At 38.0% G+C, this 16,693-nt stretch overlaps 2 protein-coding genes across 6 annotated transcripts in view; one reads left to right on the top strand and one right to left on the bottom strand.

Moving 5' to 3' along the window:
• Window positions 1–7,579, bottom strand: part of galnt13 (UDP-N-acetyl-alpha-D-galactosamine:polypeptide N-acetylgalactosaminyltransferase 13) — a 37,328-nt gene extending 29,749 nt beyond the window's left edge. For all 5 annotated transcript variants that reach the window (XM_042425746.1, XM_042425742.1, XM_042425743.1 and 2 more), the window contains exons 1-2: window positions 7,186–7,579; window positions 2,462–2,754 (exon numbers count right to left, since the gene is read on the bottom strand). In XM_042425746.1, the coding sequence (XP_042281680.1) occupies window positions 2,462–2,603 (142 nt within the window). In that variant the 5' untranslated portion in view covers window positions 2,604–2,754; window positions 7,186–7,579. The remainder of the gene's footprint in view (window positions 1–2,461; window positions 2,755–7,185) is intronic.
• Window positions 7,580–10,769: 3,190 nt separating this feature from the next.
• Window positions 10,770–11,941, top strand: rprma (reprimo, TP53 dependent G2 arrest mediator candidate a). The gene has a single exon (XM_042426916.1). The coding sequence runs from the start codon at window positions 11,104–11,106 to the stop codon at window positions 11,410–11,412; it is 309 nt and encodes a 102-aa protein (XP_042282850.1). The 5' UTR covers window positions 10,770–11,103; the 3' UTR covers window positions 11,413–11,941.
• Window positions 11,942–16,693: the final 4,752 nt, after the last annotated feature.

The raw sequence follows: 16,693 nt of genomic DNA, 5'->3' as shown, positions 1-16,693 counted from the left end.
ATCACTGACTCCTTATATCCAAAATGGATCCAGTGGAGTAGAAACTGACTGTAAACAACCATATCATCCTGCGACTCATATTAAAAGACTTGATGATATAATATATAATATTTGAGATTATCTGCCGCGAGGTAAAGCTTTCACAATTTGCCCAAGATGTAGGATTATTGAATTTGATTTATAAGTGAGGCAACAATTAGCAGATAATTCCCTTTTTTGTTTTGAGTCTCTGCATTAAATCAATTCCAAACAAAAAGTGAACTTGTGTTGAAGATTGCTTTCTAATGCGAACTTTAAAAACACCCGCCGTATCATGGCAAAACCTGTGTCTGAAAATAATCTCAACACACAGTTCAGAAATTCAGCAAATCATCTATTTCATAAGCAGAGTAACTTCAGTGTAACATTAGTCTTTTGTATGGTAATCAGTCTCAGTAGCTGGAAGCTCTGCCTCACGCTAACCTTAAAAGCAGCTTAGCGAGCCTCTTAGAAACCTGCTTACTTGAGGGCATGTGAGGGAATGAACCACTAAAGAGGGGTTGTGGTTTAGGTTGATCTCAGGCACACACACACACGTTTGTCCAGCTATCCTTGTAAGGACATTGCATTGACTTCCATTCATTGTGGACAACCTAACCCAAACCCAAACCTTAACCAATTCACACCTCAACTCTGAACCTTAACCAGGAAATGACATTTTACATCATTAGGACCGGGCTTTGGTCTCCATGAGGACTACTGGTCCCAACAAAGTCAGTGTTTATACTGGAAAAGGTCCCCAAGAAGTAGCAAAAACACACACACATACAATTTCAAATATGCAAAGTAAAATAAACTAGATCTTTCTCTACTAGTCCAATGTGACAATCAAATTAAATTTCAATAGAGGGTCTCTGTATCAAAAAACTGAATTTTTGTAGTTTAATTTACCACAAATCGTGTAAACTTTAAATTACTGCCAAGGATTAGGCCTATATTTTGAAAAATGTTGTGTTTTTCTGACTTTGGAGGCGATGTTTTGTCCTTAAGTCAACTTCTTTATTCTAATCGGATTTGTGATATAGATCAAACTCACGAAATGATGAACGTTTTAAGTTCAGAGGTTATTGTCAAGCTTGTTTGACTGATGCCAAACAAAAGGTTGATTCTACAAGATCAAAAATGCAGAGACTTAAAATAAAAACAGGAACTATCTGTTTATCTCACGTATAAATTGGAGTTATCACATTCAGTAATCCTAGGTCATTTTAAAAGAAATATAATATAAATATAATAAATAAATAATATATTGGTGCATGCAGATTGCTACCCTAAGAACGAACCTACAGTATGTTCCCTGATTCACATGGTTGTTTTCCATATATTGTTGAAACCTTTTCTTTTCCACATCCACAGTTTTCAAAGATCAATCACTACATTTCATTTAACTCAAAACTGTGATTTATTTTTGATTTTTGATTAACATTAATATCAAGACACTTGTAGTAGAGTTCATCTGAACATTTAAGTTATATTAAGGGAGAGATCTGGCTTCACCTATTACAAAGGAAATTCATTCTGATTGTTTAGCAATTATCAATTATTCATATTTATCCTCTATTTATTTTTGATTAGCTGGTAATTGTTTATTGCTGTGAAAGGCCTTATAAAGACTAAAAGATGAAACATGTCTGCCAATAAATAATGAAACTGATTTTTCAAGACTGCATTTCAGAACAGTAGTAAAATCAGGTTTCTAAAGACTAAAAACTTGTTTTACATGACATAAGTTGGGTTATCTATTAAAGTGACCATCATGTTTTCATTTATTTTTTGTCCAAGTTACTTTTTCATTCTGCGGTAATGCAGCGAAATCAAATAACCTACATTATCCTACAGTGACATTACTGCACTGAAAAACAATACTACTACCATGCATGCTTTGAAAAATGGCACAGAATGCACATTTCCATATTGTATGTACAGACATGTAAATAAGGGTCAAAACATGCAAAACCACACATATGGTCCTTTAAATGAGCATTATTCTAGGAACTCAAATCACTACCTGCTGCACTGCACATCATGTGTGCTGAATGAAGATATGATTATAATTTGATTATGTTGTGAGAAGTTATACTTTAAATTATACAACATTCAAAATCCAGACAGTTCTGGACTTCCAACAGGAAACTGGACTCTCTGTTTATTAAACAATTACTAAGCCCTAAACACTTTAACTACCTCTGAGAAGTCTTACTATTAATTCAGTGTTAATCCCTTTGTTCCCTTAATACTCACTTTATACTGAGCAACAGAATATGTCAATACAAAATCCTGAAAACTAAAATATATGGCACAGTTGACATCAAATCTTTAAGAGAAAGGGAGAATGACTGAGGCAGTCCAGCCTGAGATTAAGTTCATTGTTTAATGGTCTATTCGGTGACTGAAAGGAGTCGCAGCAGTAGTGTGGACTCACCTCGGAGGGCGGGGAGCAGTGAGCGGTCCTTCCTGTCGTCACATTTGTTACACTCGCTGAAGTAGAGCAGCAAGAACACATCCACCAGCACCCACACTAAAGAGGTGGTCAAAACCACCTTGCAGTAGACGAACCGTCGCATCACCTCCCTGGGATGTCAGCCAGCCAGCCAAACTGGGAGGGTAGCAGAGAGCGCTCAGGAGTGCTCAGTCTGCTGATGAGGTGTCTGAACTCTGGAGGTGGGGGGAGGAAACAGAGAGGAGACCGAGCAGGTTTGACCAAGAGGCGTCATCCTAGTGGAGAGAGGAAAAAAAACAAAGATATGATGATCTCAAATAATCAACATATAAAGAAACATGATGTCAGCAAAGTCTGTGGGGAACCATGTTTAAAGTAGATCAATATTTGTCTCTTGCAAAAGTGCACAGACTTCACTTTATGCATTTCATGGCTTTACACAATTAGCAATTAATTAACATTTTTCCATTCTTTGACTTTTTATATCAGTGCAATGTGACAATGACATACAAGAGAAGCTGTAAATGAGACACACTGTAGGTGTAAAGAAATGTACAGACAGTGTCATAAACACATATATATTATAGCCCGACCTATACTGGATTTTTGAGACAACTACCTATATTTGTTCATGTTTGGTCATGTTCACAGCAAACCAAGTTAACAGAAATTATCTGCTTTGACTTCTATGTGTATGATCAGTAATTATCTAGAAATACAGTTAAATGACACTTATTAACACAGGAAAATGTTTAAACTCAGGGTTAGCTGGTTAGCTAGCAAGTGCTAGCAAGTTGATTATTTAACGTTAAGGCTCACAAACATGTTGCTACTGTTTTTACTGACATCCCCTGTTTTGGACAAAATCCACAGTCTGTTTAAAGTTTATCAGTCATCTGACTTAGTCAAACAAAGTGGATATCTTTCACATTTACAGTCTTTTTAATAAAAAAAAAATCCCTGTATGTGTCTCAACTGACTGTGTTTTCCTCTTCAGCTGCAGCGGAAAAGGAAATTTGGCACTAAAATAACTGTAACTTTGAAAGATATTGACTTGATTTGACTCATTTGGACAGCTGAAGCTTCACATTAACTTCAAATGAACTTTTAAATACATTTTTGCACAGAAGGAAGACTGTGAATTTTGTCTCCCATCACTTACACTGTAACTGCATTATGAAGGTCCGTATGAACAGGAGGAATGATTACAGCAAGAAAACCATGTTAAATGTTAATTTGGACACTTAACTATTGTTATAGGACAGACTTGAACACATAATTTAACAATTTCTAAAGCCACAACGCCTCTGAATATATCATCTAATATATGAAACCCAACAGGCTTTAATGTTTGTATGGTTACAGCTAAAAACAGTTATTTTAAGAGGATGGAAATCAAATCAACCTTCTTGTCTTGAGAGGTGACTCAACAATACGGTTTCCTGTCTCTAGAGGTAGAGATTTCATACTCCTAGTCTGACTCTTACTGGACATTAAGAGTTGGGGTCCCTTTTGATGATTGTATCAGAAAGAAAATGGACTCAGCTGCAGTTTAATCTAAGGGACAGAGATGCTGCATTGCTGTACAGATTGTAAAGACTCCTGAGGCAAATTTGTAATTTGTGATATTGGGCTATACACAGAAAATCGACCTGACTGTGATAATTTATGTGCTGCTCTGAGCGTGGCTTTATGTAGAGTTTAATTGAACTGCTTAAGTCACCTTTTCTACAGCACACTCATGGGACATCCCCGAATTGCATCTGTGTTTTTTAGCCTGTATGGACATTTACATTGAACGCTGAATCTACGACTCAGCATGAATGTTTTATTCACTACTCTGGAAACTTCTTTGTTTTGCTTCATTCGACCTGTGTTTTGTTGTTTACATATTGTGTTTTTGTATATACTTTACTATACTTTAAAAAGGGGAAAAAAGTACTAAATATATATTATGTATTATTTTTTACATAAACATACAACTATTTTATTATAAGTATCCCGTAAATTAGTTTTAATTAATCTATTTTTTACATGTAATTTTAGAACAAACTATATGTATTGGTATTTCTGTACTGCAACATCTTGTTATTATCGGCTGCATTTACGCTAATATAAATACATCTGCAATAAGATCTGCAATTAATTGGAATACATAAATACACACACACACACACACACATTTACATGTACATAATGATAATAATAATCATCATTAATCACCATTATTACCGTCATTATTATCATATGCCAACAGAACAGCTCAGACGGAGAAATAACTGTTTACAGGTGTCGTTGCCTTCAGTCACACACACACACACAACTACTTGATGAGGGGGATGGTCTATAACAAGACACACTCAACTTCCCACATTGGACTGACCCCAGACCCTCCACATTTCTCCATCTGAAAGCATGACTGCATGCTCATTTTCCCCTTTACAGACTTCTCCCTCTTCATCAGTAGTGTGACCATCTGGAAGGCTTTTATACCAGAGGCAATTTGTGGAGGTTAGATATCGCACTGGCATTGAATGTATGCCTCACAATATTTCTGATGAAAAAACATCATCATTTTCTGTCAAACAGGATTTCTACTTCACTGAAATTATAGGTTTTTTGTTGACGGAGAGGCTTATGAAAGTATAATCAGAATGAAAGTGGAACGATGGAGGGAAAAAATGCTTTCAGAGCACAAATAGCCAGTAGCCGTTTAGACATTCATAACAGAATTATAGCCTACAATACGTCACACACACCGAGTCAATTCTAGTTTATGCTACAGACACAACCAAGGTCCATAGCTTCATTCTAACCCATAACATGCATTAATGCCAACTGAGCCTCAGCACAAGCTCAAAATTTCACATATATTGAAAATCTGAGTGTGCAGAAGTGAGTGTTTCAATGCAAATACATGTATGTATATTAACTTACCCTTTACTTTTTACAAATAGTGGGAGATGCCTTCAGCATCTCCTGCTGGGAATCTGACAGATTCTCTTATCTTTCACTTGCAGCATGGTAATGAATCCATCACAGGGCATGACACCGCTGCCCTGGGCTCACTCTTATCTCATTCAAAAACAAGGCTGCTTCTGTCCAGCTGCATCAAGAGCATCAAACTCAGATCACAGCGTGGTGGATGATTTCAGACAGACAGCATACTAACCACGATTCATGCACCATTCATAGACTCTTAAGTCAAGTGGATGGATGTTTTGATGGGCTCAGTGGCAATCTAGACTCCGGGGTAATGAGTGTAATCGACAACTCTGCCGAAATCTAAGTATGTTGTATAGCACATCACCTCTATTCACATCGTAGAGAGGTCAATTTGAATCTCTAACCATCTGTTTGGTGCGTCAGTGGCAGAGACATGTTTGGGTTTGGTACCACCGAACCACGCTACCGGCAGCTTGCTGCACAGCGAATAGAGTCTCGTTGGAAGAGGTCAGAGTCAATTAACCCAACCATCTGCAGTGCACAAATAAATATTTCCTGTCTGCTGTATGAGGTGCTATAAACAGGTCTCTCCAGTCTTTACAAGACACTTTTCACTCCTTTCAAGACAAGCGTAAACCACCGGGCATTATTAACAGCTTCCTGATGTGACAGTTAATCGTGACATGTGAGCTTAATTACGTATTCCTCATTCAGGAGTGCTCCTGTGCAATTGCCAGACTGCTAACTAATTGCTGTCTACAGTAATACAATTGGACAGGCCTTGGATCAACTTTTGGCGCTGGTACCGTGACAGTAACATGAGCAGAAAGCAGCAGAAGACAAAGCTGAAAGAAAAGTGATCAGATACGTCCACATTCTCAGAAGTAGCTTCTAAGCGAGCCACAGGTCCTCCACTGGGTGGGGGGGGGGGATTGATTGCAGTTTCGATGTTTTTGCTCATGGGTTCCTCATTCAAACGCTCAGACCAGCAGAACCTGCTTCTCTGTTGTCACCATCAGACAGTAGAGCTGGATATCGAACATCGATACTTTCTGCGACAGCGTTGAAAACTGTCAAGACCTGAAAGTGGGCACTTAATGATTGGTCAACAAGAGAACTTTAAACACTACAGCATTGAGTGGTGGAAAAAATGTTTATATTCTTCAACCTTAAGTATTTAAAGAAAGTACTGGCACCAAAAAAAAGCATCATATTGGCACTGATATTGAAAAATGCAAAACTCTACCCAGCCCTGCCAGGAACAGGAGGTGATTATAGAGCTGATCCCAATAAGCCCATTAGGCCAATTGACTGTAGCTTCTTTTATAACCCAAACAACTCCAAAAACCAAAAAAGGTGTGCTCTGTTTACCAACTGAACACACATAAAATTACATTTATCAGTCTCAGTGTGGTGATTTTAAATAATTATAAGTAATTATAATGTATCCACACACACACACACACAGAAAGAGATGCTGTCATTCTGTCATTCATGTGCATGTACATTTATAGTACATTCTACTAATTGTGGGATGTAACAAGATGGAAAAATCACTGTAAATAAACACTCATTTTCAACTGATACCACACATGATAATCTTGATTAAATGCAACATCAAACCATCATCTCATCATCATTATCACCAACACAACAACTACAGACATGTTGTTGATGATTACAGCCAGAAGTGCGAGGTATTATCTGCCTAATGGAAGGTGTGCAGGGAAGAACAGAAAATAACAATACTCTTCGCTTACCTAAATCATGGATGGAGTGAATCAGTGACCTGCTCCAGCTTTGCTCTCGGGCAACGTGTTGAGCGCAGACAACATGACCTAACGTACAATTATAGCGGCTAGATAACTGAATCAGTCGCTCCTGCAAACGCAAGCACTGCGTCTCAAAACGGCAGCTAAGTTACAGTCCATCTGAAATATTGTCCGTCCGGTAATAACACTCATGGTACCTGTTCAGACACCTTGATGTGATATGTGCCCGGTTGTGGCGCAGTAAACCCGGTGAACAGGCTTCATGAATTTTCCCATTCGTTTAAAAACGGATGATGCTACGCAGGTCTTCATACGCACCTGTTCTCCGACAGAATATTATAGCGGTAAGAGGACAGGCGAGATCATATTCAGCACAATCTAACCTCAGCTGCCAGTGTGTCGTATCTCCTCTCTGATTGGCTGAAAGCGACGTCGATCATGGAATCCTCTTGATGCGGTGCGTCAAGGGGCATCTGGGAAATGTAGGACACGCGATGTTTGTATAATTACACGCAAATTAACGTGTTTTTTTTATTACATTTTTAATTATGTTATTGTGTTTGGTTTTAGTTACACGCTTATAAATTATAATATAATAAAAATTAAATTAATAAAAAGTTCTTATAAAGTGACTGAGGAGGCAACCTTGAACATAACACACATTTGGGATTTTTGAATTAAAAAGACAAAGCTCTATAGTAAGTGTCCATGTCTCAGAGGTACTGTTTTCTATAATTTAATTGTATTGTATTTGTATTTTGTATTTTTGTAAGCCTTTAAATGTTCAGGCTAATTTTGTGTCCAGTTGGCTTTCAATTTTTGTATTTTTGTTGAGAGGAATCCAAACATCTAATAGTTTCAGTTTTTTGAAATTCTTTTTTACTTATCTTTAGGTTAGGTCAACCACAACACAGTAAAGTAGTCTGACCCCTTCATCCTGTCAAGAAAAGCCAAAATGATCATAAATCCATCCCTTTATGTAATAAAAAGTTTTAGTAAAGTGTTTCTTTAACACAGCAGAGTATTAAAATTGCCACCTCCATACTGTATTAACATTCTCATTTTATTTATTCATTTAACAGTGTTTATATTGTAAGAAGCCTCTTGTCTGTTTTCACATCATGCATTCATGGTGTGGGAACAACAGCTGCCACAGCCTGGATTTACCTCAGTGTAGTGTGAATTTATTCACAGTCAGTGGTAAAAAAATAAACAATTAAATCAACAACAGCATAAATTACATACACATGTTTACATCACTTCTTTAGTGTGTGTGTGTGTGTGTGTGTGTGTGTGTGTGTGTGTGTGTGTGTGTGTGTGTGTGTGTGTGTGTTACATTGTTAAATTGACACTGTTGTCTACATCACAGATATTTTAAGGCAGGCTTTTAGTGGATCATGTTGAACAATGCTGCCATCTGCTGCTGTTGATGAGAGACTCTCAGTGTTGCTTTCGCCTCTGGGCAACGTAATAGATCAAATATGAGTATGAGCCCCACATTTAATAAACATTCAACAATTCATGATAACTCTGATCTACTGTCAATGAAGTACACTCACAGACTGTAAACTGCCTATTTACTGGAATCTATTATTGATATTTCATTGAGCTCAGCTGTGATGCAACAGCTGACAGATAGTCAGCATCCTGAGCAATAAATCTGAGTTCAAGTCATAATTGCATATACGGTGCACAGATAAACAAACAACAGATTGTGTCCACTCCTGATTCAAACCATCCACTAGATGTCAGTCCATGTCCTGGTTCATTTTAGTTCCAGAAAGTCATTCATGTCATTGCATTGTGCAACACATGTTTTATATGTGGAAAACATCATTTTGGGGTAAAATTATATATTATTAGTATTATTAGTATATTATTTATGATGTTTACCAACATCGACCTCTACATTTATTTTTCTTTTGCACTCTCCTTGTTTATGTGTAGAATGCAGCAGTTGTTGCTTCTATAGGCTTTTTTTCATAGAAGACATTTTGACATGTCTCAGTAAGAAAAGCACAAGTGTAAATAATAAAAGTGAATGATGGCTGAGTTCCATTTAGCTGCTCCAGTTCCAGGGTCCTGGTATTGTGCATGCTGATTCATTCACACTGTCATGTCTTACTGGGGAACATGAATAGACCAGAGCCATTGTTAACCTTATTAGTAACACATGTGCATTTTCTACTGTGATAAATCAAAATGTTTGCTGTGAAAAAGCTTATTTGTTTATTCGTTAAAATGTTCTCAGCAGAAAATAAAAGACAACTCTCTGTCTGTAATGGCGTCACTTTGAGTAGTCAAAAGGCAAAAAGTTAAAGATTTAGAGCACAAGACAGAGACTCAGAGTTCAGATTTTATTAGCTCCTACAAATGGATTGATTACCAGTGGTGTAAAGTAACTAAGTACATCTATTCAAGTACTGTACTTAAGTACAGTTTTGAGGTACTTGTACTTTACTTGAGTAGTTCCATTTGATGCTACTTTCTACTTTCTACTCCACTTCATTTATTTGACAGCTTTAGTTACTTTTCAGAAGCTTTGACACAATGGATAATATAACAAGCTTTTAAAATACAACACATTGTTAAAGATGAAACCAGTGGTCTCCAGTCTTTTTGGTTTTTGACGTCTTACAAAAAGCAGTGTGTGGTCTAAACTTCTCACATGGTTTAATTTTGATAAATGTTCAAATGATCCAATATTTCACCAAAAATCAAAGATTAGAGAAAAAGTCCAAAAACTGTAAACAGATTTGTGTATCAGATCTTTGTTTCTTCTTTCCTCTCCCATTAATCATCTCACAACCCCTCAGATTTATCTGGTGACCCTTTGGAGGGGCCTGACCCCTAGGTTGGGAACCACTGGACTAAACTAACTAACTGTATATAAAGTAGTTGAAACTAGCTCCACCTCCAGCAGCTACAACAGCAACATGCTGCTTACACACTGATGCTTCAGTATTAATAATATAATGATGTCATATATAATAATATATCATTAAGAGGGACCAAACCACTACTTTTACTGCAATACTACACTACAAACTACATTATACTGCTAACACTTATGTACTTTAACTTAAGTAGGATTTCTCATGCAGGACTTTTACTTGTAATGGAGTATTTTTACATTGCTGTATTGGTACTTTTACTTAAGTAAAGGATGTGAATACTTCTTCCACCATTGTTGTTGTTGTTGTCATTATTATTAGCGTAAAGGCAACTGATTAAATTAGTTATAGAACTTTTTTATTCTGTATGTAATGTGATGTAATGTTTCTCCAAAGAGGAGATTTGCTTTAGAAAGATGGACAGATGTTCACTTGTAGATAGATGTAATGTTCAATTAATGTTTTGTTGTAATTTCAACATAGTGAAAGATATTTCTACCACCAGAAAACCTCTTAGTATGATGCAAGTTGAATCAACATCTCTGACACAGTGACAACAAAACCTTACTGCTGTGTATTAGATTACAGACGATTGTTCAGGTGTACTTAACACCTACAGTACATCATGTCCTACATACACGCTGTAGTACACAGGCACATTGATGACATGCACCCAGTCGTCGTATGGTGGAGCTCTTGCTGTGCTGTCCTGCCGCTTGAGCGCTTAAACGCAGGCAGGTACAGACTGGCTATTTAACCGCGGGTTGGTGGATTCATTCCTCTCTGAAACTGGTTACAGATCACATGAAATCTCCAGTAATGCGATGCCAAAGCAGCTTGTCAAACTCCAGAAGAGCTCTGTGTGATCTGACGGAACTTCTTCAACTCACCTCCTCATCATCTTCACTTTTCACTTGATGACCATTTCTCTGGGATTTGCGCCTCTTTCCCTCTCTGTTTTGAACATCTTTTTACACTGGGTGCTGATAAGTTTTTTCGTTTAAAAGTGGACATGAATAACACCGGGTTCAACCAAACGGAAGGCGGACTCTTCAACAAGACAGAGGAGGTTTTCTGCTGCAACTTTTCATCCGTGGTGACTGATAACGGCTTTGTGGCCGCCGCTCCGGATGAGAGGAGCCTCTTCATCATGAGGGTGGTCCAGATAGCCGTCATGTGCGTTTTGTCCCTCACTGTGGTGTTTGGCATATTTTTCTTGGGTTGCAACCTTCTCATAAAGTCAGAGGGGATGATAAACTTTTTGGTAACGGACAGAAGACCGTCAAAAGAAACGGAGGCAGTTATTGTTGGTGCCTACTGACTGATGAGGACCTTTACATTATGATTGTTCTGAGGTCTGATGGAGAGAGTTGGGAGACAATGCGATGATCCACTGCCTGTTTTCATATTGGTATTTAGAAAAAAAACCTCAGAGGAACAGTCACCATGTAAGAGGTAAATGAACCCTCATGGTAATTTACTCACTGAACATTTCTTGTGGCTTTTTAATGCCAACAAAGACTCATTCATCTCCAAGAGGTATAGTGCGTTTTTACGCGTCTATGTTTATAAAGTATTCAATCACGCACTGTTGTAATTTGAGTAGTTGGAGCACCAGCAACACCCTTTGTCATGTTAGCGGCAAGTCGTCGTATTTGCTGCTTCAAAATGCCCTCTCATATTGCTAAAGCAATGGAGAAATCAATGTTCAACATGTACTGTATGTTGTATGTGTTTTTGCATACAATATGCAACATATTAATCAATGTATTTCTCTGGATTTCCTGGTGATAACTGTATGAGTGTCTGCGTGGGCGGTGGAGAAAGCCCCAACATGCCGTGTATCTTGTTAATTGGAATGAATTCATTCTGTAATTAAAGTTTCCCTCCTAATTGAGGTCTATTCTTCTACCATGAGTATCGCCCTCGCCACGCCCTCCCCTAATGAAATTTAGATTTCAGAAACTAAAATGACGTGCTGTAACATTCCCAAAGACCCATTTAATCCAGACATTTGTATTTTAATTGTTGTTGAATAGGGTATACTGTGGTAATAATAAAATGTTATGTAGATAAGACAGGATGTAGGTGCTTCGTCCTGTTGAACCTGACAAGAAATTTGGTATATATGAGCATTTATTTAATAAGTGGCATTAAGAGGTGTATTTTCTTTACATGTGAGCAGCAGTGAGTATTGTATCCATTAATAGTCAAAAGCTAAATGTGGATTCAATTGAAAATGAATAACAAAACAAGTCCTACATATAAACCTAATATGAAAAAAATGCTATCCATCCACCATCTAAATATGATAAGCAACATTTTCTGTCTGGGTCAAATTTTGGTCCACACTGCATTTTACATCCTCCCTCCATCCGTCAAAGCATCTGTTGTGCTCCTGGCTCACCTGCATGCCAGCTCCCCAGGGTGAAACCAGCAGCTTCAGAAATGACTTGCCGTGTCAACCAAGGGAGAATGAAGCCACAGGGCAATATACCGCTGTCTGATTGCCCACCTGTGCTCCGCATCCAGTTAAATAGTCTGAATCAACTTTCTCTAAAATGTCCTTCACCCCAGTGTCTCCCTCATCCTGTTCTCCCTTCCTGATTTTTCATCTGATGTCCGGTAAGCCCCATGTGTTCTGCTTGACGAGGCCTTTGTCTGTCGTGATGCTGGATGCTGGAGGGCTGCAGCTTGTCAAAACTGAGACACTGACCACTGTTTTAATATGCAGAAATTCATCACAAGTATTGTTGAAATGCTCTGCAAAGCTCAACTCAATAATATAATAATAATACTGTATGCAATTGAAAAAGCATTCTGACAATTTAATTTAGATTTTCTTTCTGTATTTACTCAAAAAAATCCTTCTGAAAAGATTGTGCCTTTGTAGCTTAGGTAAGTTTGTCCTTCACAACCAAATAAGTAGTTAACTGTTGAATAACCCTCCTACAATGCAGTATAATACAATCCAATTCAGGGGAAAGAGAATTAATTCTATGCCCACAAAAAATGAATAAATGAATTCTCAAAAGAAATCAAGGCACACTGCTTCATCAAGGTAGAAAAGTTAAAAAGCCTTTATCATAGTGGCTAAAGCATAAAACCAATGCAAATCGACCACAGAGCAGTAAGATGTATGAATAAATTATACCTTTGTGAAACTAACAATGTTCAATTTCTTGAGGCTGTAATTTATAATGCTACACTGATTGCATTATGTTGTATGATGTCCTGCCTTTTGTTTGGTGGGAAAAAATATAATCTTGCAATACCATAAAACTGAATACAACACCATCAACATCAATGGCATAAAAAATTGCCACAGTTGAAGAAAAACCTCTTTCTGGCACAGTCTGAACAGAAACAGAACATATAACTTAAGAAACATAAAAAAACATTTATTGCATACTGATGTTTTTATTCTACATTGTGGATCTTCAGGCATAACATAATCATCATGTACATTCCTTAAATTCAGTTTAACTGTAACCTTGTCCAATCCCCCAACAGGAAAAGGTTGACGTATTATATCTAAATTTAAACCAGACAGTCAGAGCTGATTAAAAATGGCAAGTGAAATCTATCCGTTACGAGTATAAAAACCACACTGAATAAATTTGCACTCATGCTGTTTATTGAGCTCTCACATCCACATAATCAAGCAGATAAATTTGGTTTATGTGTTGAATCCCATACACATAACTTTACCCCCATTTTCACCTCTGGCACGATTCGGCATAGTTAGAGTAACACATTAAAGCTGTAACCAATTATCCAAAATTACACTTTGTATTGTGGAGATAGGGGTTTAAATTCAGACTGGAGCATTAAAAAAGATCACTAAACTGAATCCAAACCTAATATACACCAGACAAAGTCCTGCTTCATACCTGGCTCTCTAAATTGCAAAAGAAAACCTCACTCCTGACATTTCTTTAATGTTATGGTGAGTATAGAAAAATCAGCAATTCTAAAACAATGCACCAAGTGGAATTACTTTATGTACGTCACATCAAGCGTTTCTCCCTGCTCGGAGTGATTGCTTTCATTAGGGAGTGCTGGGAATAGCTCCCAGGAAAATGTTGTGGCAGTTTAATATCCAGCAGGGAACAATCTTCTGGCTGCAGCCAAACAATCGTTAGTTTACCCTGCAGTGCCTTATGCACATTTATTCAGCTCGGATTCTGACAAGTTCTGGAGAAGAGATAGATGTAAAGTCAGAGATTAAAGTTTAAAAATAAGATTGTGAAAGCATTTCTGTAGATATGTCGCCATGGAGCTAGTTTCTTGATCGGCAGTCGGTGCCGCCAACTCAAAGGCTTCACACACCTGTCACTCCAATGCTCAGAGAGATTTAGGAGATAGCAACCGCAGACAGTCATCTATACCCCTGGCACTGCTGCTGTCAACAAACAGATAGTCCTCTGCCGGGCTTATGAGCAACTCCTCCCCTCATATTTAGGAATGTGCTTGGAGTTTTACTTATACCACAAACCGAAATACCCAAGCCAGGTCATGAAAAAAAGATGGTTCAATTCGTAAGTGTACCCTGGTGTTACAGTGCTGTATGTGCACATTTCTCCCTCAAGGCAGAAGAGGTCGAAAAACAAAAACAAAACAAAAAAAAATCCCTGTCTGCATTATTATCATGAACCTGCAGCCTGGTTAGCAACAGCATCAGCTTACTTTAAGTCTGATCCATGTCTACTGTATGTCCATGTGAGCTGCTGCCCCACAGTTACAGCATCTGCAGGGTGTTGATTGTGGGCTAAAAGAGGCTTCAGGTCCTGGCTTGCTCTATATGATTGGCTGGCTAGTAGAGGTCCAGTCGATGAACTGGATAGTGACTAAAAGCTCCAAATAGCAGCAAGGCAGCCACAATCATCTCCTCTGCTTCCTCCTGTTCTCCCACAGTTCCTCATCCATCCCTCTGCCCCGCTGTTACTTTACTTCTGCTAGTTTGTGATGAGAGAATATAGATGTTTTATACTACATAAGTTTTCCTTCACTGTATCTCTTTCCATAAAAATAATATTTAACACAGAATATTGATTTTGCAGTGTGCTTCCTTTAACGACAGTTCTGGCTAGAGATCTTTGACCCCGGTGGGATCTACACATTCGAACGAGGCTCAATAGATTGAGCACAGGCTGTGAAATGCAGACATCTCCATCAACAGTAATGGTTTCTCAGTCTGAAATAAGCCGTTGCCGACATCATGTGGCGTTGAGATTCTTCGACAACAGCCCTAATTGAGGAAGTCAAGCTGTGATAAATCAACACAGGCTGGTTTTGAAGAATGATTTCATTACTTGACGTCTCTGATTCCAGTTATAGGATGAGTCATGATGACAACGTTGTACTGCTGATTGTTACAAACTGAAACATCACAGCAATTTAACACATTGACTTGAATGGGAAAGTGTATGTTGTGGGAACAAAATTCCTATCACATAGTCGCACTGTGGAGACTCCGCTCCAGTCCGATTCAGGGATAAAAAGTTTATCCTCACAAAGTAAACTATTGTGTTCATGTCAACTCAGTTTCCAGCAAAATAACTCTCAAATAAAACTCTTTGTCTGTCAGACAGTACAAAGTTAGAGGCTAGCTGGTGAAAATATTGGAGCAACTAAAGATTCAGACCTGAAGAAGCCTGTTGGATCAGAGGCGAAACACGTCTAGTTGCTCTTGAGTCAGCCCTTCTGGATATGACCTGGATGAGTGAGAATCTTCACAGACATAAAGATTTATAATATTTCCCTCTGGAGTTAAGACCAAAAACAGCTAAAAGGAAAGTAAATATTGGACTAATATTTGTTTGTCGGCTAGGAACAAGATTCAAAATCAACATTAATGTTGTTCCATGTCTATCATGTGTGATTTTCAGCCTGTTGTGGAGTTCTGACTAATTAATACAGCTTTAAATTTAGGGTTAGGATTAGGATTGGGATTATGCATGTAGTGGTTATTGTTAAGATTAAGGTAAATCTCCAAGGAATAAATATAAGTCAATGTAATGCCCTCCCAAGTGACAAAAACAGCTGTTTGTGTGTGTACATCTGTTTGAGCCACTAGAGAACAGTAAGATAGGACCAGTTCAAAATTACTTGTCTGTTGTTGGATGTAATTTTAGTTCAAGAAGCAAATATGATCCTTTAATGAGAGGCTATACAGCAGATTTTCCCAATCATTTCCTGTTTAAATTATCTTTGCACATCTTTGACACAAGGCAGGATCATTACGGACGACCAGTACGGCCAACTCATTATTCGTTTCAGTCATGCAAATGTGTAATGAGTGCTCAGTGCTTTAAAAATAATAGCCGTGATGATGTGATATTGACCCTGAAATCCATTTCAGTTCTTGCCTGAGCATGTTTCAGGCTTTATTGACCTTCTAATCATGCAGCTCTCTGGCAGCTACATCAGCTTCAGCACAGCCTTGTCTCTCAGTGTGAACTATTACTTTGCTTTCAGAGGAAGGTTTCTCCATACACCATTACCACATAGGTAATAACCTTTTCAAGAAAGCACTCAGAGCACAGATGGAGTTTGAAGTGGTTTTGGGGACTTGTTGGGGTTTTTCTTTTTTTTTTTTG

This window comes from Thunnus maccoyii, chromosome 11, assembly GCF_910596095.1.
Source record: "Thunnus maccoyii chromosome 11, fThuMac1.1, whole genome shotgun sequence".
NCBI classification, from domain to species: domain Eukaryota; kingdom Metazoa; phylum Chordata; class Actinopteri; order Scombriformes; family Scombridae; genus Thunnus; species Thunnus maccoyii.
This window is presented reverse-complemented; position numbering and strand designations above follow the sequence as displayed.

Bases quoted from the DNA above. Each gene is read 5' to 3' on its own strand.
- rprma (XM_042426916.1), top strand. From the start codon at position 11,104: ATGAATAACACCGGGTTCAACCAAACGGAAGGCGGACTCTTCAACAAG.